General features: G+C 53.1%; 7 protein-coding genes across 9 annotated transcripts; 5 read left to right on the forward strand and 2 right to left on the reverse strand.

Annotated features, from left to right (window-relative positions):
* Positions 1-128: 128 nt before the first annotated feature.
* Positions 129-2,356, forward strand: PV07_04025 (uncharacterized protein). The gene has a single exon (XM_016390794.1). It carries the CDS (start codon positions 565-567, stop codon positions 1,747-1,749), a length of 1,185 nt encoding a protein of 394 aa, XP_016252696.1. The 5' UTR covers positions 129-564; the 3' UTR covers positions 1,750-2,356.
* Positions 2,357-3,423: 1,067 nt separating this feature from the next.
* Positions 3,424-4,999, forward strand: PV07_04026 (uncharacterized protein). Its single transcript, XM_016390795.1, has 3 exons — positions 3,424-4,142; positions 4,194-4,253; positions 4,332-4,999. Exons 1-3 carry the CDS (start codon positions 4,100-4,102, stop codon positions 4,535-4,537), a joined length of 309 nt encoding a protein of 102 aa, XP_016252697.1. The 5' UTR covers positions 3,424-4,099; the 3' UTR covers positions 4,538-4,999.
* A 384-nt stretch (positions 5,000-5,383) lies between these two features.
* Positions 5,384-7,979, forward strand: PV07_04027 (queuine tRNA-ribosyltransferase). 3 transcript variants are annotated; one of them, XM_016390797.1, is made up of 8 exons: positions 5,384-5,709; positions 5,792-6,042; positions 6,104-6,187; positions 6,247-6,567; positions 6,631-6,688; positions 6,740-6,817; positions 6,893-7,080; positions 7,184-7,979. In XM_016390797.1, exons 1-8 carry the CDS (start codon positions 5,551-5,553, stop codon positions 7,356-7,358), a joined length of 1,314 nt encoding a protein of 437 aa, XP_016252699.1. In that variant the 5' UTR covers positions 5,384-5,550; the 3' UTR covers positions 7,359-7,979. The 3 variants fall into 3 exon arrangements, with proteins under 3 accessions (XP_016252699.1, XP_016252700.1, XP_016252698.1); XM_016390798.1 differs by having other exon boundaries at positions 5,792-6,187; XM_016390796.1 differs by having other exon boundaries at positions 6,247-6,688.
* On the reverse strand, positions 7,610-9,586 carry PV07_04028 (uncharacterized protein). Its single transcript, XM_016390799.1, has 2 exons — positions 9,170-9,586; positions 7,610-8,819 (listed from the first exon to the last, which is right to left on the reverse strand). Exons 1-2 carry the CDS (start codon positions 9,439-9,441, stop codon positions 7,763-7,765), a joined length of 1,329 nt encoding a protein of 442 aa, XP_016252701.1. The 5' UTR covers positions 9,442-9,586; the 3' UTR covers positions 7,610-7,762.
* Positions 9,587-9,833: 247 nt separating this feature from the next.
* Positions 9,834-13,877, forward strand: PV07_04029 (uncharacterized protein). Its single transcript, XM_016390800.1, has one exon. It carries the CDS (start codon positions 9,917-9,919, stop codon positions 13,460-13,462), a length of 3,546 nt encoding a protein of 1,181 aa, XP_016252702.1. The 5' UTR covers positions 9,834-9,916; the 3' UTR covers positions 13,463-13,877.
* PV07_04030 (uncharacterized protein) lies at positions 13,811-15,108 on the reverse strand (the record flags this gene model as incomplete). Its single annotated transcript, XM_016390801.1, has 1 exon — positions 13,811-15,108. The coding sequence occupies one exon, from the start codon at positions 15,106-15,108 to the stop codon at positions 13,969-13,971; it is 1,140 nt and encodes a 379-aa protein (XP_016252703.1). The 3' UTR covers positions 13,811-13,968.
* Positions 15,109-15,773: 665 nt separating this feature from the next.
* PV07_04031 (chitin synthase 1) lies at positions 15,774-19,694 on the forward strand. The gene is made up of 3 exons (XM_016390802.1): positions 15,774-16,093; positions 16,382-18,042; positions 18,092-19,694. The coding sequence occupies exons 1-3, from the start codon at positions 15,939-15,941 to the stop codon at positions 19,387-19,389; spliced, it is 3,114 nt and encodes a 1,037-aa protein (XP_016252704.1). The 5' UTR covers positions 15,774-15,938; the 3' UTR covers positions 19,390-19,694.
* The last annotated feature ends 388 nt before the right edge of the window (positions 19,695-20,082 follow it).

Below are 20,082 nucleotides of genomic sequence, written 5' to 3' on the forward strand. Positions count from 1 at the left end.
CATTGTTACCCCCGTGCAAGTCGGTTACTGGAGTCTCGATGAAGGCTGGTCGCTAAGCAGGATCACTAAGAGATCTTTAGTTGAACATTCGTGTCTCAGCAAATCCGGGTGCAGGGTGTTTCCAGAAGGAAACTGGTAACCTACGGCAGGTCCCGGCCACACCCGCCATATTGCTCTTCTGGCTTGTTGTCTCCTCCGTCCTCACAAATCCGCCGTAGCATGTACGACTGGGGCCGCGCCATCACCTGCGCCTGGTCCTTCCCCCGTGCAAGATGGCTAGAGGAGGTTGACATCGCCCTTGTCTGCCTGTGGAGTGACCTTGTCACTCAAGTCTGTTTGCTTTTGGGCCTCATCACCAATGATCGCAATGGTCTGGCTTCCTTTTGATATGCCGCGGGCGTTGCTACCTCTGGGTCTTTCCATTGCCGTGGCTTCATCACCTTGCACCTCTTTGAAATATTTCTCTTTTATCAAGACTTAGAATTGCTTCCCATATCATTTCCAGACCAACACCACTGTCCTACTTCACAACATCTTCTGAGCATTCCACATCTTTCCAATATCATGCCACGACTTACCCCAGGTCGGATCTGGTCGAAGGGATCTGCTACTTCTCAGAGCTCCACCTCGACCCGCAGCGACCAGTCCAGCCATTCCAGCCTCTCCAGTCACACTCAATATACCACACTCACGTCCTGTAGCGACACCAAGCCTATCATCAAGCAGTACCACAGCTATGAGGAGCGTGCGGTCGTTGAGGCGGCCATGGTCAATGCCGACGAATATGAACAAGACCCTCGAGCATCAACCGAAACATATACCTCAACAGTTGCTTCTGAGACTGATTCATCGAGACCTCCGAGCTTATGTCCCTTGATGAGACATATATGTTACAAGCCTGATGCGATCGCCACCACTCCTATCGAGTTCGGGGAGCTATTTCCATCCACAAGAAGAATTCTTATTCAACACGACGACACCACTCCCGACGGAAATCTGAATCTTCGCATCGACACTGAGTTGACCATCTCCAAAGGGCACAAGCTGAAATTGACTCTCTTCCACCTGCGCATGTACGATCTCGCCGAACGCCAGTTCTCACTTCGTCGATATCAGCGGCAGTCGGGTCGGGAAGTCTGCAACTCGAAGCGGAAGTATCTGAAACCAGTTGCCCAGCAATCATCATCTTTGCCCTCCTCGCCCCGGCGGCGGTCATTCACCTCGACTCTTGCAAAGCTGAATTTCAGAGCACTAAAGAGCAAGCCTGAGCCCAAGCCGGCTCAAGAGATGCGAGACGAGGAGTCGGACGATGATTTCAGTTCTTTCGCTGCCCAAGTTGATGTCAAAGCGACGATCCCCACGGATACCATCAGAGTCGAATTTTCCAATTATGCCCAAGTCGAATTAGAGCGGCGTAAGACAGGAGACGGCAGATATGAGTTTGAGTATTGGGGTGAGCGGTATTCCTGGAGGCGGAATATCTATCGGGATGAATCAGAGCTGGTGTTCTCTTTTGAGCTGATCACGTCGTCTTCCGGGGCCTGCATTGCCCATATCACTCCAGACAAGTTGTCACAGAGACAAAGCAGGCAAGAAGCGGCGCTGGGTGGTTGGATTCCACCGTGTAGCCTACGGCTCACGGAGAAGGAAATCTCGAATGACTTGGGAGACGTGATTATGGCCACCGGACTCATGACCCTTGTGGATGACTGCATCAAAAGACACTGGCACGAGCCACACCGCTCCTAATCCAGGAAGAATTGATCAGCCTCGGATCGCACTTTATTGACTGGTTCTCTTTGTTCCCCCTCAACCTTTTGTTCAGCCTGAACACAAACTCGGGAATGGATTTCCCATTGCAGCGGTGTTACACAGCTACTGGCGGTGTGGGATGCATGCTGAAGACCAAATGTAAAGGACATGAGTGATGGACTCTCGGGGAGTTGTCAGGATGGAATCCGTCACATTTTTCTTGTACAGAATTTGCATTGGGCCAACGCGTGGCGGAAGATTGATCTGGGCAGGAATGTCTGGACACATTTGGGCTGGTCAGCGCAGGGGACAAGGCTTGAACAACGTAAATCAGGACGCACAGGACACGACATGACCAGAAGGGATGGGTCCATTCCGCATGACTCGTGTTCCACAGGATGAGGGGCTCTAAATGTATAGCTAAACGGATGACTTGACGCGAGTATAACGGATACTGTGTCCACGCTTCGGTGGGATGAAGCTGTACAAATGAAAAGCATAATTTGATGTACTGAGACCTGACAAGGCCATCACTGGAGTCTGACTGGGTTGCTGGGTTTCTGGGTATGAGACCTAGGTATTTAGGTGTCTAGGTGCTCAGAGGTAGCCGTGTGTACTTCCCTGTATGGAGTATTCTACCTAGGTAAACCTGTATAGGTCCGATCTAAGCTGCATTGGGATCTAGCGGCTTGGCCTCCGTCACCCGCTGCTGTGATTGGCCCCGCGGCCCCTGCTGACCAAATGGCTTTCCACGTCCGTCATGCTCATTTGCGCCCACTCTGTTTTTTGTTCCTGCTGTGCATCTTGCTCCAACCATTATGCCTCCATCATCCTAGACAAGATACTACTGCTGCACAGCTCTCGAAACTCTTGCCACGCTCGACGGCTCAATGCCGCGTTACTTTCTATTGAACACCAGTGCTCACTGCAGGCCTAAGCTCCCCCAGCCTCCACTTGTCAGTCACAGGTCTCAGCAGCAGGGATCTCGCCTCCCTTTTCTTCACCTTTTTTCTCTCTTCTCTTTCACAGCCCCTGCTTTCTCTGTGGACTGAAATGACTGGACACCTAGGCTCGTGTTCCTTGCACTCCGGGGTTGTTGCTAGGGATTGTGGTACTCTCCACCGACTAATTGGCCCTTATTATCAAATTGTTACCCGCGTATTCGCCTTTTGACTTCTGTCTGGCTTGTCCTCAGGAAGGTACCCATAGACTTCCATCTTACGCCACGATACCCAATCTCACAGTGCAAGCACTCGCCATTCTCGGAAAATTCGGTTCAAGGCAAGACGTGGATCGATCTCATGCGTGCTCTGACACACACCCCCCCGTCCAGCTCAGATTGCTGCCCAAATGCAAAATCATCCCCGAAAGCATTGAAGGCGACCAATAAGGACACCAGCCCTGGTTTTTGACGTACTCCGAATGCAGCCAGAGCAAAGGGAGATTTGCAATCCTTGTTCGGAAGCTCTCTGACTGCTTCCAACATCTCCACGACCATCGAGTCGGGTTGATGTGGACATATCACCGATGGAAACAGTTTGTGCTATTTTTTTTTCGCCGCTATCTTGCATTCGATCGGTCGGCACCAGCTGTGCCGCCCCCACTTCGATATTGCCATCCGCCATGGATGGTTTCCTTCTAGCCTTTCGCGGACTTTTCCCCCATCCCTTTGATTGTCACAGAGTCCTCTTTTTCTACGCCATCATGCATATCATCGCTTGCGCTTGGGGCCGGACCTTTCGTCCCACTACTGTACGCTGCCGGATAGCTGATGTGTTGGCAGCATCTCTCTGGTGAGGCTGTTGGCTCTGGTTTTTTTTGCTTTGCGTTCTTCCATCCCATCGCTCTACCCACGTTTGACATCTCACACCTCTGCAGTCTCGCCCTTTTGTACCACGACATTCTTCATAGATGATGCCAGGGCCGCTGCTCCATCGATACAAAAGTGTCACGAGATCTCAGATCATGTCGCACAAAGCCAACCTATCTCCTCTACGTTCAGTTGTTTTCAATGCTGCCCTACCTTGAAATGAAGCGGCCTTGATAGACAAAGAACCTGTCGTGGAAAGGAAATACTGGAGCACCTGCAGCTCGCCTTCCCTGCTTTTGGCACTCGCTCTGTCACTTTGCTCTGCGTCCATAGCTGAGCATTCGAGCTGATTCGGGGGCTTTTCTTGAGATATAAAGCCCTGAGATATCCGTGGTCACGCAGGGTGGTTTCTGTCATCATCTCACTTCGACCCTTCCTCGTTGACCACGATCCAACATCCTCTACGAAGACATCAAGCAGCTGGATCAAAAGCACTCGCAATCCAAGCCAACGACTTGACCACATTTTCATTCCACCATGGCTACAAAAACCCACAAGACCTGGCAGGAAGAGCTTGCTGGTAAGCCTCGCCCCATTATGGTTGCTAAAACTTTGGCTAACTTGTTCATAGCTGAGTGCCGGAAACTTAGGCTGCCTACTCCCCAATTCAACATCGTCTCTGATCGTCGAGGTGAGTTGTGCACTGCACAAATTCTCAGCATTTTCTTCATTGTTGTTCGGACGCTGATGCATTCTTCTGGCTTTCTAGGTGGCCGAACAGCTTGGTCTGCTACAGTCACAATCCAGGGTCAGAATCTTGCAGCAAGATACTGGTACGACGGGCAATACCTCAACAACGCCAAAGAAGACGCCGCAGAAGTGGCTTGCACCAAACTTCGCAACCCGTCGATCACGGCCGGCCAGTCAACGGTTTACCGCGCACAGTCTGGCTATGGGGGCCCCTGGGCTCGCTGAGTCTCGTGCTGTGCTGCGACGTGCGTTGGAAGGCAATACAGTGCTTTCCGCCAGGTACAAAGCCGCAGGCAGGGTTCGAAGTCGAATTTTCGGTGGGGCAATTGCCTCAATACCTACTGCATCCAACTGGGCAAAGGAGAATTTCGAATGAGAGCATAGCGATGGCGTTACGGTGACACCGAGACACAGGGACACCAGGGGGGCTAGGAGGGATGTTTTCTTTTTTTTCTTTGGGATTGGATTTTCTTTCTCCTTTGTTCGTCTTTGGCTGTTGTTTCTCAGAGAAAAAACACACACAAACAAACCCCCCAGATTCCAAGAGAGATTAGAACCAGTCTGTCTCCTTGTCCAGGCTTCAAGCTGTCAGCCAACGGGAGAGGTCTCAGTCCTCACCCAAATTTTCTTGACCGCTCTTCAGAATTGATAGAAGAAAATGCAGGAATCTATGATATCTCATGCTGATGTTTTAATTCTGCCTGTGCCTGGTCCTGCGCAGGTGTCCGATCAGTGCACGGGATATGGTTGTTTTCCTTTCCTTCTGAACACCTCATCATCCCATGCGGCGTGTCGGTGGCGGGTGGAGCTGCGGCGATCTAAGCTTGCAGCATGGGGCAAAATGTTTGTGTACCATGACCTGTCGTGCTACTGTCAATAGGCGGTTGGGAGACTGTGAAGCCACGTCCTTCGCATGACCCGACGCTCTGGATGTCGAATCAAGGCGAGGGAGCTGTTGCTCTAGAGGGGTGGGAAGGTGGGAAGGTGGGAAGGAGGGAAGGAACGAGGCGTCGCCGTGGCCGTGGCCGAGAAAAAAGTTCCGGGCCACAAACTCGTCCACCTCGTAAAATCCTGTTTCCACTTCACCGTCGCGCACCCTCCATCAGACCGAGTTGCCTTTGTCGTACTCGGCATCAAATGATCTGTCAAGTACCCGGCAAGCCAAATTGACGTGTAGAGGTACATCCCCGTGCCACCTGGACCCGCGGACAGGTGCATTTCCCACTGCCGGATTTCATATGCACTGGACCCGTCAAGTAACCAAACCACGTCTTGACATCTTCACCGCTGCGAAGCAGGCAATTACCGCCAGTCCCTATGCATTCGGACCAGTCGCCGCCATGTCGACCGCTACAAAGCCCTCAGCGCTGACCTTTGATCTCAAGGCCCGGTGTTCGGTACGCAGCCATCACTCCCCATCCATTCCCCTGCCGCAAGACCACTCCCGCAGTTGACAAATTTCCTCCTCCATCTTTCTAGACATCCAAGGCCCGTGCCTCGACTCTGCATTTGCCTCATGGCCCAGTGGACCTTCCGATTTTCATGCCAGTGGCCACCCAGGCATCCCTCAAAGGACTGACCCCCGAACAATTGGAAGAGACTGGTTGCAGATTGTGCCTGAACAATACATACCACTTGGGATTGAAACCTGGCCAGGCGGTGCTTGACGCCATTGGCGGTGCCCATAAATTGCAAGGATGGAACTACAATATCCTGACTGACAGCGGCGGGTTGGTGGTGCACAGCACCCTCTCTGCCCGAGGATAAGTGACTGATTCGGGCTATCTCAAGTTTTCAAATGGTTTCATTGCTCAAGTTGGCAAAGATCACGGAGGAAGGCGTGCGATTCCTCAGTCCCCACGATGGTAGCCCAATGTATGTGACGGCCCAGATGGAGGAACTTCGCACGAACTGGAGACTCATGTCATGCATAGGCTCCTTACTCCCGAGCACTCCATGTCCCTTCAGAACTCCATCGGCTCAGATATAATGATGCAGCTCGACGATGTGATTCAGACGACATCGCCCGATCATGCCCGTATGAAGGAGGCCATGGAACGCTCCATCCGTTGGCTCGACAGGTGCATCGCTTCGCACAAGAACCCCAGCACGCAGAACCTCTTTTGCATCATCCAGGGTGGCCTCGATCTGGACATGAGGCGGCAATGCTGCGAAGAAATGGTCAAGAGAGATACTCCTGGCATAGCCATTGGTGGTCTGTCCGGCGGAGAAGCAAAGGCGGATTTTTGCAAAGTGTATAGAAGCTTCCATTCTCTTGTTTCTGCCTTTGGTTGTCTGGACGCTTACTCTTTGGGCAGTGTTGATACATGCACCGGTCTACTACCTGAGAATAAGCCGAGATATGTAATGGGTATTGTATGGCAATCCTTTTTGTTGCTAGTAGCCGACAAGCACTTACCTGTACAGGGCTACCCAGAGGATATAGTCGTCGCAGTGGCTCTTGGAGCAGATATGTTTGATTGTGTGTGGCCAACACGAACTGCGGTGAGTCTACATACCTTTATCCTGTGTCCTCACGGCCCATAGTTCTGACAGAGGAATAACCGTGTGTATTTGTAGCGCTTTGGCAATGCGATCACTTCCAGCGGCGTCCTGAACCTCAAAAATGCTCGATATGCTGAGGACTTCGGTCCCGTCGAGCAAGGCTGTACCTGCACTTGCTGTCGTCCCAAAGAAGAAGGCGGATTGGCCATCACCAGAGCGTATATCTACCACCTCGCAGCGAAGGAGACTGTGGGGGCTCACTTGTATGTCATTCATCTCTCGAGTCAGCTTGCCTGCTGTCTGGCTGTGTCTTTGGTCTCTGTCAGCTCTGGACTGGATCTCTTGATTGACTCGTTATTTTCACAGATTGACGATGCATAATGTACACCACTTGCTTTCACTAATGCGACGGATCAGAACGGCCATCATTGACGACCAGTATGCTTCATTCTGCAAGCAATTCTTTGCAAAGTATTTTGACGGTCAGCCTCCGCCGATATGGGCTGTCGATGCTCTTAAAGGAGTGGGCATTGAGATATGATCACGTTGTAGACCCTGGTAGAGATTGACATTGTGAGGACCAAGGAGTGTGGAATCCTAGCTTCGGGTGGGTAAGCACCTTAGACCTCAACGCTCTCCGGATGGAGGATCATTTTGGTTCTTCTTTTTGAGCCTGAAATGCCCCAACCCGGCAACAAAGTCATCTCTATTCTATGGGTGAAACCCACCAAATGAAGACAACGATCATGCTCGGGCAAGACATTTTGTTTTGACCGGGCAGTAAAACAAGGCCGGAAAGTGCTCATCGGCATGGTGAAATTTACCGGTCTCCTAGTTCTACCCTATAAATCTCTATCAGGCATTGGCATAACTATCTAAAATAATATGGTCAGAGACACCCCTCCCACTCTGGACTGAAACAAAACCCCAACCTCACACGACAATTCAGATCCTTGACTGTTCCTCCGGCTTCCCCTTGCCGTTGACCTGAAGCTTCTTTTCGAGCTCCCTTTGGAAACTGGCATCCAACGCCTTGACGAGGGCATAGATTCCCCGCAGCAGCGGTGTCTGCACGCCCCTTTCCTCGGCCAATCGGACGGCGTTGCCGACGATGGCGTCGACCTCCATCCTCGCGCCGACCTTGGCGTCCGCGAGCATGGAGGGCTCTATGCCGGGCAGGCCCCTGACCTTGGCGCGGTTGATCTGGTACTCGATCGTGTCGGCGTTGACGTTGTCGTAGCCGCGAGACCGTGCGACGGCGGCGATCTCGGTCATGAGCGACTTGATCAGGTTCAGCGAGTACTCTGGCGGCGAGGAGTGGAGGAACTGCGCGTCGCGCGACCGGGATAGCGCGCACACTGGGTTCCAGCTCGCGTTGACCATGAGCTTGCTCCAGCGCTCCGGTTGCACGTCGTCGTGCACTTGCGTGCTGCCGCCCCCGGCGTTGAGGAGGCGGGCGAACGACTCTGCCGCGGCTTGGTGCTCGCGTGAGGCGTTGGTCGGGTATGTCCCAATGTGCAAAAGCTCAATCTCGCGGTGGGCGATCACGGCCGGGGCGGTTTGCGTCGCTGGAAGGTACACCACGCAGCTGAGCAGGGGGTTGTCCGGGTAGAGGGCGCGGTAGGGTTCTTCGATGGCAATGCCGTTTTGGATCAGCGCGATGGTCGTCTGGGGTGAGATGGCCGGGCGGAGTTGTTCTGGCATTGACGGGGTCGTGTGGATGGCCTTTGCCGTGACAACGATGAAGTCGAACGGTTTGCCTCCCGAGCGTGAGACGGCCTCGTCCACGCTCCGCACCACTTGGGGCTTGAAGTTGACGCCTTCCCCGAAAATCGTCGAGTTGATGGTGAAGCCCGCCGTCGAGGCCACCGCATAGTTCGACCGGCATACCGTGTACAAGTTGTCTGAGCCGACGGCACGGAAGAGGATCCAGGCGTAGACGGCGCCGACACTACCGGTGCCAAAGACGAGGACGCGAGGAGGGGTAGACATGGTTGTTGTGCTAGGAGAGTCGCGTTAACCAGGTAGAGAGAGGAGTGTTGTATGATGACTGGGCCTTTTTGTTCTCATTTCTTTACGGTGCTCCTTGCTTGAGAAGCTCGGATGCATCTTTTGGGGGGATCAATACATGAAGAATTGAGATATCGCCGGTTATGAGCCGCGGAGGGTGTGGAGATAACCGGCAAATGTCCCGATGGGATGGGATCATCTCATATCCAATGGGAAGATGCCTTTGAGCCGTTTCCAGACGGGTGAGGAGAAGTCGTGCTGGGGAAGGGAAAATGGTAGAACTATCGTGTTTCGTATCTCAGGAGAAATAGTAGGAGCAAGGAAAGACGAAAGTATGCCTACCTTTTCATCCTTTGCTGCGATATCCAACCCAGCCTCGCAATCCCGGGGGAGGTATGCTGGACAGATGGCTGAGAACTTGTTCTCCGAGCAGGGACAGCAGTGAGTTGGCCGGAGAATACTGGAGACAGGGTTCTCGTGTATATATACCGATGCTGACCATGAGGGACGTAGCATCTCACATCAGAGCAGGCAGGGTAGGCTGCTCGCGGTAAAGGCTGTGACAAGCCGAACACCCAGCGCCGGGCAACACACCGTTGGAGAGATGGTCTCATGTTTGGTAGGAGCTCTTGAGGCCTTGCATCTCTGCGCCAATGACGATGGAGGGTTTGTGGTTCGAGGCGTGGACGACGAGCACAACGGAGAAGATGTCGCAATCGTCGCGGTACTGGCCCTACAAGATCTCGAAGGATGCGTCCTCGTCCATCTTGCATCGGATCAAGGCACTGCTGAGGCCAATCGCAGAGGAGATAAGAATGCAAGGGCGGAGCAGATGCGCCAAACACGATGTGCAGCCGGCGACGCGACGCACGAGGGCACAAAAGGGGGTCAACCAGCGACCAGTGTGACTAGGATCAGCCGAATGACGTTGTTTGCTGTCCAAGAGGCTGAAACCCACTTCCCAAGATGGAGACGCTTCCCTTTGATTTGATCCATCCAGAGGTATACACAGTCCAACCCGACCAAGAGAAGGAATCAAAGGGAGCACCACAACATTCAAGGTGAAGAGAAAACAAGAACACCACAACCATGGATCCAGACATACCTACGCCCTCTATTGAGCATGGCGCCCCTCAAGACACCAACGGCGCCTTTACCACAACAACCCCAGGTCTCGTGTCACCCTCCATCCAGGTGAATCATCAAGACCACCTCCACGCGCACCCAAACTTGTTGAGTGCCGCCGCGCAAATACCCCTCCCGCCCTCTTCACCCATGCGCAGTCCCTACCACACCCCTGCGCCCTCCAAGACCAAGTCTCTGTCGCCGAAACCGCCGTCGCGCTCGCCCTCTGTCGCGAGTTCATATCGAGGCGAGAGACAAGAGAGACAGTCCACTCCGACACTGGCCACCAGGAGGTCAACCTCCAGCCTGAGTAATACCAGGGGCAGCACCCCTCAATACCGCCGAGCGTCCTCCAATCTCAACCCTCTCTATCCTGCGGCAAATGGCAAGATGTCGCTTCCAGAACGCCCGCCTGTCACTGCCAGTTCGGTAGCGAAGGAGTATTTTGGAAAAGAGTTGGAGGCCCATATCTCCCTACAATCCCCTGTGGTGGTAATAGTCCATGATTCGTGCTATGGGCACCGCTTTTCCCGCCCGCGCACCTCGAAGAATGCCCTCGCCACAATTGTCGAGCGCCCGGAAAGAATCCATGCCACGTTGCTGGGAGCGTCTGCTGCCTACGTTCGCCTGGGAGGCCGGCATGCTGACGGTGAATATGCGCCTTGCCCCAAGCACGAACCCTCACGCGTGTGCAACATCCCCTTCCAGATCCGCAAGACCTCTCGAAATATTCCTCTCAACCACCCTTCAGTCGCTTTCGTACACGGTTCAAAATGGATGGAAGAGTTGCAAATCATGTGCGACACCGCCGAAGGGAAATTGGCCCTCAACGGGAAAGAGCTGGTGAGACCAATTGGATACGGCAAGGACGAGAATGGAAATGCCCTTCCCAAGCTGCACGAAGGCGACTTGTACTTGTGTGCGGAATCGCTGGCCGCTTTCCAGGGCTGTCTCGGTGGCGTCTGCGATGCAGTCGACACTGTCTTCTCTTCACCACTCACCAAGCGAGCATTTGTCTGCATTCGACCTCCTGGCCATCATTGCTCGTCCAATTACCCCTCAGGCTTCTGCTGGCTGAACAATGTTCACGTGGGAATTGCCTATGCGGCGATGAATCACGGCCTGACACATGCCGCTATTATAGACTTCGATCTACACCATGGAGACGGTTCCCAGAATATTGCCTGGAACCACAATCGAAAGGCACAGGGCGCAGCTAAGAATGCTGCTGCACACAAGAAAACCCCTATTGGCTATTACAGCCTCCATGACATCAACTCCTATCCCTGTGAATGGGGTGACGAAGAAAAGGTGCGAAATGCAAGCTTGTGTATCGAAAACGCTCATGGCCAGTCAATCTGGAATGTCCACTTGGAACCCTGGACGAGCCATGATGATTTCTGGAAACTGTACGAGTCCAAGTATATGATCCTGCTTGACAAGGCGAGGCTGTTCCTTCGCCATCACACGGCAAAGTTGCGCGCTTCTGGAAACCAGTCCCCAAAGGCTGCCATCTTCATCTCGGCAGGCTTCGATGCCAGCGAGTGGGAAGGTGCAGGCATGCAGAGGCACAGCGTCAACGTCCCGACAGAGTTCTACGCACGTTTCACAGCCGATATTGTACGGCTTGCTCATGAAGATGACCTCGGCGTCGAGGGTCGAATCATTAGCGTCTTAGAGGGCGGATACAGTGACCGTGCTTTGACTTCAGGTGTCCTCAGCCATATCTGTGGCATGACTGGCGACAATCCTTCCCTGGTTGGCAAAAGCGCTTCAGACGCCCAAGAGAATAGATTTCAAACAATCAACAATTGGGTACAAGACATCCCGTCCTCTACTACCGGGCAGCATTTTTCCTACTCAGCAAATTGGTGGGCCCTTCAAAATATAGAAGAGCTTGAAGCTGTCGTCGCAGGCCGACAACCTCCAGCTTCAAAGGCAAAAGATAAGACTGGAAACTATTCCTCGCCAACACAAGCGTCTACTCTCAAGATGACCGAGAATGCTCGCGAAAAACGGTCATTATCAGCTTTGCATGCCAGACTCTCTCTGGAGGCTGGCTATGAGCCCCCGCCGCCCGACGTCGATTGGGCCATAGCTTCGTATGAGCTGTCTCGTGTCATCATCCCTAGCGATCGCCAAACCCTGAGTTGTACCCATGAGGAACTCAATGTGGAAGCGACAAGGGTACGACGAGAGCGGCCGTCGGCCGTCGGCTTACCTTCTGGCCCTGACGAACGGATGCAACTTCGAGATCGAAAACCAAAAGCCCCCCCTCCTAGCCTTTCGGCTGTCCGAGCAGTATCGCGGAACGGCAATCGGCGAACGACCATCGCAGCAGTTAGTGACTTGCCTGATCCGAACATAGAGCACCCAGAACTGCCCAACGGAAGAATGCGCCGAAGATCCAGTGACGCATCGAGCATATTGTCGAGCTTCCAAGGCATGAAATTGTCAGATCAGGGTGCTGGTGACGCGGAGATTATGCCAAAGCCATCAAATGTACAAGTACCTTCAAGGGCACCCCCAACAGCCCCCGGGAAGCCAGTAAAGGCCGTTGCTGTAAAGAAGACGAGAGCACCACCTGTCACAAAGGCACCGATAAAGCCAAAGTCTAGCCCTCGGAGGCAGAAAACTGTCCAATCATCTGTTACAGGCTTGTCCGAGGCCAAAACTTCCCCTAGCATTGCCCAGGAGGATGTAGTCAAAAGAGAGCCATCTGTGCCCTCCCAAGATGGCCGCAAAGAACTGTCAACTACTGATGAGATGGACAACCTTACAAATGGGATGAAGAAGATTTCGATTAAACTGAAAATGCCGACAGGGGAAGAGCACGCCAGTAAACAGAACCAAAAGATGAACGATGATAAACAGAAGAAGCCTCGTGCACCAAGGAAACCGCTGGTACCGAAAAATTTAAAGCCGGCTAAAACGACACTCGTTGCAGATCCGGGATACCCGGTCAATATACAAACAAAGCTCCCCCAGGATGGCCCCCGAGAATCCTTTGAAACGCCCGCCGCAAGTGTAGCTGGAATGGGAACGTCAACTGTTGTTACTCAAGCCGTTGAAGATCCTATCCCTGACCCCGGCGCGAATTCTCTATTTGGAGACAAAGGCACGGACATGCCTCCACCATACATGGGACCACAGAAAGTCAACGGACTGCAAGAGTCACACCAGTCGACCACGCCAGGACCGGCCGTGTCTGTGCATGTGTCAGATGCGCAAGCTCCAATAAATAACCCTCCCTTCGTTCTTCCTCCACAGAGCTCCCAAATTCAAAATACCCCGGCCTACACTACTTCGTCGGGAGTGCCTTTGTCGGCTGGAACAGATAACCCAGTCCAGAGAACAAAGCAGGACCTACCCGTCTTTACTTCAAGCTCTCCCATTCCGTTTGCGGCCCCCACTCAGGACGAGCCACACTTGCAGACACAGAATCATGAACAAGCTACGAACCAGCAGGCTTCGGTCTGGGAGATACCTGAGATCTTGCAGCCAGAGTGAAAGAGATCCTTCTGAAGACCATCCATTCTCTTATTAACTTCTTGGATGCGATTGGTCAGGCACCTTCGGGTATGAGCTTCTTGGATGGTGTGAATGGCAGGCTCCTTCCTACCCATCCTCCTTTCTCCTTTGTTCTTCTTTTGTTTGAGTTAGAGATACCCCCTACAGCATTGGTTAGGAGCTTGGATGTGTAATGGGAAAACCAGGGTTATTTTGAATCCTAATCTTTCGTTCCGAAGTGCAATGAACCGCCTCAAGTTGGAAAGAGCATGCTGAGATCAGCTCCGCCAGCAGAACCAATTGGGGATCACTGCTCCTCCGGTGACAAAAGTAATGAAATACATTCAGATCGATTTATCATCGCTCCAGTAGCTCTCGTATCTTTTTGAACAAGCGAGACAGAAAACACACAAAGAAAATTACACGAATCTGGCATGAAGGTGGCAAACATAAACTCCGCAAACGAAACATTAAGCATCCCACACAGTCCTTTCTCTGGCTTCAGTTCACATTACTACACAGCCATCCCTCTTCCTGCGGCCGCCGGGCTTACCCTCCTCGCGGGGCCTCACATTGTGCATCCTCCTGCCCTCCAACGTGCCATTCCTCTCGTTCGCCCTTGCCTGCAGCTTGTTCTTGTATGGCCAGAAGATCTCCTCCTGGTCCTTGGCAGTCAACATGGCAAATTTGGCTGTTGCCATGATTTCTTCGCGAGAGTGGCCGTCCTGGATCATGCGCTCGACGTCGTCGTAAGTCTCCTTGTAGGTGCGAGTGGCGGCTTTCTTCTGCCGCTTCGCCGCCTGGGAGGCCACTGCGTAATTGCTGTATGTGCTTGGGCTGTACGTAGTGCTGGCGGAAGCAGCTTCGGTCGTGGCGTACGGCGCCTTGGGCTGCGTGGGCGAGATGCGGCGCGGCGGGGGGTAGCTGGGCTTGCGGCGCTTCGCGACGCCCGCGTCGTATAGCAGCAGCGGGGACCGCTCGTGGCGGCGGCGGGACGGCGACGTGTTCACGATCCCGGGGATCAGGCTCGGCGGGATCTCCGACACGTCTTGCACGGTCCCGTGGAGGCGCACGCTGGTCGGGGAGTAGCTAATGCCGCCGCTCCTGCGCTCCCGGGCAGACGGCATGGCGATTTCCGTCAGGTCCTGGGCGATGTTGCCCAGCCGGCCGAACATCCGGGGCGTGTCGCTCGAGTACTGGGAGCGCGAGACCCTCTGCCGCTTGGTGATGTTCGTGGGGCTGGTGTTTGACAGCCGCTTCTGCGGCAGCGTCGCGTAGTTGGCGTACTCGGCGTACTCGGAGAAGTCGTAGCCGTCCTCGTGGACGTTGTCCCGTCGGTTCACATTGATGGGTGACGGGTTCCTTCGGGCTGTCCCGCGACGAGAGACCGCCTGGGGCGGTAGCGCCACGGGCAGCATTGGCTGCTGAACGCTGCGGGCGAGAGGGTGCAGGTGGTCCTCCGGGTGAAGAGGGATGCCTCGACTGACGCGCTGCGCGCAATCGGGACAGTTCCAGGGGATATGATATCTTATGGCGTTGACTCGCTCTTTGTTGCATTCCATTGTGGGCAGCGCGCAGCCGCCGTCTCTCCTGCTGAAGCCGCCGTTGTGGCCGCACTGGAAGACGGCTAGGTCCCAGATACACATTGTTGCGGTAGCGGAAGTCGAGGGCGGGGATTTTGTTTTGGGATTGTGAGGATTCGAGTGAAAAAGGGAAGTGAAAGGTATGATTTGTATGGGGAGCTATGGGAAGGGGAAGAGTAGACCCGGGCCACGATATGAAGCAAAGGGTGAAAGGGTCACCATACAAAGCCTTCCTTTGTTCGAGGGTCCCGCATGCGGACAGTCGGGTTCGTGAAAGAGTAGCTCTCGAGGGGCAGAAGATAATGCCACGTCAATTGGGACATAGGTATTGCATTCCCGTGGTTCTCTCACAAGAACGAATCTCATTCTTACCTTTCTCCATCTTGGGAGTTGTATGGATGGCTCATAGTCAAATACCGTAGGATTTTTGTGATTCGTGAGCCAGCAACTTCGATGCTTACCCACTCCCAGAGCATAAGACCAAAATTGCTATGCTTTCACTGGGGATGAAGGAGTCTTTACTGCGAACAGGTCTCGAACATTTGGGAGTGATTACCTAGTGCCCTGGTAGTGTGTTGTGGCCGGAGTATTGTGTTGTGATCCAGATGGCGACGAGGCTGAGACGCAGTGCCAAGACCTCAGGCGGTTGCCCCTCGAAACAGTTTGTAGCCTTCCGCATTGGGACACGGCTGTCGCCCGCCATCATCACCATGGCCAAAACAGGCCCAACGCCATTCGCTCATCTCTCCTCCACATGACGAAGGTCTTCATCTGTGCGCTGCCCGAACGCCTCTCTACTATTTTGCATTATTAGCTGCGCATGGATTCGTCCTTGATCTGACCGCCATCGCCGACTCAATCTCGAGTAAACAAACCCCGCCGCTCGCCGAACAATGGACGACCGTCCAGCCTTCACTCAAATACCGCCCGGCTATGCCGATGGACCTCCTTCATATGTCAATGGCCCAGGAGAGGAGGATGTTATGAGCATGCCCGGATACAACGGATCACTTAGGCTGCTCCCGCAGGGTCAAGATGAGTACAGACCGTATGTGACAAGCTCCGTTTCTTCTACGCAACCCAATGGACCGCCCTCACCCAGGCGCAAGCCCATACCTGACCCCAAGGTATCGCGCGTCGCATGGGAAGACTCTCCCATAGAGTCCGCCGTCCGAGGCGCCAGGATTCAGTCACCAGTGGCTTCATTGATCGCAGAAGCCGAAGAATCTCTTCGGCGCAGTCGAGAGACAGCCACGTTCATTGGCCGCGCACCTACACTCAAGGCTACTGTGACCCTCAAGAAAAGCTCCCAGACTGACAGAAGCCTTCCATATAGAACCTCTCCCTCCCTTCGAGGCTCCCCGGAAAGATATCGACCTACGGCGTCGACCGCATACAGCTCGAGGCCAGGTTCCAGTTTAGGACGGGCCCCCTCGATACCTCCACCAACGGCAAACCCTCGTTCACCGATCAGACCTTCTACCCCTTCTCGAGTATCTACCGACTGGGGCAGGCCTGCGGCGTCCAACGTTTCATATGAACCGGCGGACCTTAATGGCAGTCCACGGCCGGGCACACCATCCTCACAGTATGGCGGGAGCCCGCGAAGACCGCTACCTCCTGCGCCACTCTTCTCGGCCAAAGGCGCCGCAACAGAGACTACGATACCGATACCGGACCCCGACTTGGAAAACGATGTCTTTGTGAACGGTCACTCAATCGTCCCTGACAACGATCCCAGAGCGAGCCTAAAATCGGCTCACTCTTACATGACCGACTCGACCTTCACGGAAGAGGACGACGCACAGAGCGAGAAATTTGATCATTATGGCCCTGCTCCGGAAGGAAGACAGGACCGACGAGGACTAAGGGCAGCACAAATGACAAAAAGAGAAGTGCGACTTATCAATGGAGAATTGATCCTCGAGTGCAAGATCCCTACAATTCTCCACAGCTTTCTACCCCGGAGGGACGAACGAGAATTCACGCATATGCGATACACAGCCGTCACCTGCGACCCAGACGACTTTGTTGTGAAAGGCTACAAATTACGCCAGAACATTGGATCTACCCTTCGAGAAACAGAGCTTTTCATCTGTGTGACCATGTACAACGAAGGCGAAATCGAATTCACGAGGACAATGCATGGTATCATGAGAAACATCAGCCATTTCTGCTCGAGGACAAAATCCAGGACCTGGGGCAAAGATGGTTGGCAGAAGATCGTCGTTTGCATCATTGCGGACGGAAGACAAAAGGTCCATCCTCGCACTCTCAATGCTCTGGCAGCCATGGGAGTCTACCAGGATGGTATAGCCAAGAACATTGTCAACCAGAAAGAAGTCACCGCTCATGTGTATGAATACACGACACAGGTGTCGCTGGACGAGACTTTGAAATTCAAAGGTGCGGAAAAGGGCATTGTTCCGTGCCAAATGATCTTCTGCCTCAAGGAGAAGAACAAGAAGAAGCTCAACTCTCACCGTTGGTTCTTCAATGCTTTCGGCCGTGCCCTGACGCCCAACGTTTGCATCTTACTTGATGTTGGTACCAAACCGGATTCGAAAGCGCTATATCATCTTTGGAAAGCTTTCGACCAAGACTCTAATGTCGCTGGGGCGGCAGGTGAAATCAAGGCTGATAAGGGCAAGGGTTGGATAGGCTTGCTAAACCCGCTGGTCGCCTCACAAAACTTCGAGTACAAGATGAGCAACATCCTCGACAAGCCACTCGAGTCCGTGTTTGGCTATATCACTGTCTTACCCGGTGCTCTGTCGGCGTATCGATACTACGCTCTTCAAAACGATCCCAGTGGCCACGGTCCACTCAGCCAATATTTCAAGGGCGAAACGCTACATGGTCGTGATGCCGACGTGTTCACCGCCAATATGTATCTTGCTGAAGATCGAATCCTCTGCTGGGAGCTCGTTGCAAAACGCGGCGAACAATGGGTTTTGAAATTCGTCAAGAGCGCGTACGGGGAGACCGATGTGCCAGGTAAGGACGAAACAGAACTAGTTGAGAATTGCGCGCTGACCAGATGCAGATGCTGTTCCCGAGTTTATCTCTCAACGACGACGCTGGCTCAACGGCGCTTTCTTCGCGGCAGTATACTCTTTGGTCCACTTCAAACAGATCTGGCATACCGACCACACATTGACTCGAAAGATCTTGCTACACATCGAATTCGTTTACCAGTTTATCTCCCTGATATTCACCTTCTTCTCCCTCGCTAACTTCTACCTCACCTTCTACTTCATTGCTGGCTCATTGTCAGACCCCAAGATCGATCCTTTTGGCCACAACATCGGAAAATACATCTTCGTCATTCTCCGCTATATTACCGTGTTGTTAATCTGCCTACAGTTCATCCTCAGCATGGGCAATCGGCCGCAAGGCGCAAAGAAGCTATTCACCGGTACAATGGTCACATATTCGGTTATCATGGCATACACCACCTTTGCATCTCTCTACATTGTCATCAAGCAGCTCACAACACATGCGCTGGAGCAGACGGATCCGAACAATCCTTACAAGCTAGGCGATAACATCTTTACCAACCTCATTGTCAGCACAGTGAGCACAGTTGGCCTCTATTTCCTCATGTCATTTCTGTACCTGGATCCATGGCATATGTTCACCAGCTCGGCGCAGTACTTTGCCCTCCTGCCGTCCTACATTTGCACGTTACAAGTGTATGCATTCTGCAACACCCACGACGTCACTTGGGGCACCAAAGGTGACAACATCTTGCATACCGACCTCGGAGCAGCCAAAGCAGTCGGGTCTGGCGGAAACACCGTCGAAGTGGAAATGCCCTCTGAACAGCTTGACATCGATTCCGGGTACGATGTCGCACTCCGCAATCTGCGGGACAGAGTCGAGGTACCTAAACCGCCCGTCAGCGAGTCCCAGCTGCAGGAAGACTATTACAAGTCCGTCCGGACGTACATGGTCGCAGTATGGATAGTGTGCAATGCCATTCTCGCTATGGCCGTCTCAGAAGCTTACCCAGTGGGCAGCCACATCAGCAACAACATCTACTTGAAAGTCCTTTTGTGGTCGGTGGCTGCCGTGGCTCTCTTCCGTGCCATTGGATCCTCGGCATTTGGAATCATCAACCTCATCTCGGCAATTGTGGAGGGAAGGCTGCAAGCCAAGTTTGAGAGGATCTTTGGCGGTGGGGATGAGAATGGACGACATAGAAAGGGGTTGGGTAGCGGCATCAGTGAGAGTGGAAAGACTGGATTGAGTGGTGGCAGCAAGGGGAGTGCCACGGGTATCAGCCTGAGTGAAGTGACGAGTAAGATCTCCGAGAAGTTCAGTTGGATAGGCAGGAGGTAATGCAAAGGGATGGTGGATGGGATGAAGAAAATGCTTTTCGATGCATTGCAAACGAGTTTGAGTGGCGCTGTTTTATGGTTGATGTGTACGACAAAAGGACTATTTGTATGATTTCGGCTTTCTGGGGGATTTCGGGACGGGGAGGTAATCAATGCATTGTGACCGCATGTTGCAAAAACTTGGGACAAGGAGAAAAGAGAAAAGTTCGCATCTTTGTCTTCTGCTCTTCTGGCTGTAGAACATTAGATAAACCGTGGGAATCAACAAGCGGAGACAATATTCGAGTAGTCGACTCGATGTATCACTACTACTGCTGTTACTCTTTCTATATCAGTGAAGGACAAATCGCCAGCCCATGCTGGACAGAACATATGTACACCACAGGGCGGGACATCACGTCTCGGGTATGGATGGGAGAGGAGCAAGGGACAAAGAAAAAAGCCATGTAGTGTAGTGATCAAGAGAGGGGATAGGTGTTGAGAGTTTTAAAACCCTCACAGGAGTAGGAGTGACCTGTATGACCGGGGACATGGGGGACCGGACTGGAGGGAACTTACCAACAAACTTACCGTTTCTCTGATTCGATTATCACTCACCTATAGACACAAGCACATACTACCTTTTCAACCATTCCTAGAACCCAAACAATTCCGTAGCAAAGGTTCACCGCTCGCGGGATTGAGATAGGTCCCC

This window comes from Cladophialophora immunda (genome assembly GCF_000835495.1).
Source record: "Cladophialophora immunda strain CBS 83496 unplaced genomic scaffold supercont1.2, whole genome shotgun sequence".
Lineage (NCBI taxonomy): Eukaryota > Fungi > Ascomycota > Eurotiomycetes > Chaetothyriales > Herpotrichiellaceae > Cladophialophora > Cladophialophora immunda.

Excerpts from the sequence above, each read along its gene's own strand:
- PV07_04025 (XM_016390794.1), top strand. The coding sequence starts at position 565 with ATGCCACGACTTACCCCAGGTCGGATCTGGTCGAAGGGATCTGCTACT.
- PV07_04026 (XM_016390795.1), top strand. The coding sequence starts at position 4,100 with ATGGCTACAAAAACCCACAAGACCTGGCAGGAAGAGCTTGCTG. Across the intron at positions 4,143-4,193 it reads CTGGCAGGAAGAGCTTGCTG|CTGAGTGCCGGAAACTTAGG; the intron begins GTAAGCCTCGCC and ends ACTTGTTCATAG. Across the intron at positions 4,254-4,331 it reads CATCGTCTCTGATCGTCGAG|GTGGCCGAACAGCTTGGTCT; the intron begins GTGAGTTGTGCA and ends CTGGCTTTCTAG.
- PV07_04027 (XM_016390796.1), top strand. The coding sequence starts at position 5,551 with ATGCACTGGACCCGTCAAGTAACCAAACCACGTCTTGACATCTTCACC. Across the intron at positions 5,710-5,791 it reads ATCTCAAGGCCCGGTGTTCG|ACATCCAAGGCCCGTGCCTC; the intron begins GTACGCAGCCAT and ends CCATCTTTCTAG. Across the intron at positions 6,188-6,246 it reads CCCCACGATGGTAGCCCAAT|GCTCCTTACTCCCGAGCACT; the intron begins GTATGTGACGGC and ends TGTCATGCATAG.
- PV07_04028 (XM_016390799.1), bottom strand. The coding sequence starts at position 9,441 with ATGAGACCATCTCTCCAACGGTGTGTTGCCCGGCGCTGGGTGTTCGGC. Across the intron at positions 8,820-9,169 it reads TCGCAGCAAAGGATGAAAAG|CACAACAACCATGTCTACCC; the intron begins GTAGGCATACTT and ends CGACTCTCCTAG.
- PV07_04029 (XM_016390800.1), top strand. The coding sequence starts at position 9,917 with ATGGATCCAGACATACCTACGCCCTCTATTGAGCATGGCGCCCCTCAA.
- PV07_04031 (XM_016390802.1), top strand. The coding sequence starts at position 15,939 with ATGGACGACCGTCCAGCCTTCACTCAAATACCGCCCGGCTATGCCGAT. Across the intron at positions 16,094-16,381 it reads GGTCAAGATGAGTACAGACC|AACCTCTCCCTCCCTTCGAG; the intron begins GTATGTGACAAG and ends CCTTCCATATAG. Across the intron at positions 18,043-18,091 it reads CGGGGAGACCGATGTGCCAG|ATGCTGTTCCCGAGTTTATC; the intron begins GTAAGGACGAAA and ends GACCAGATGCAG.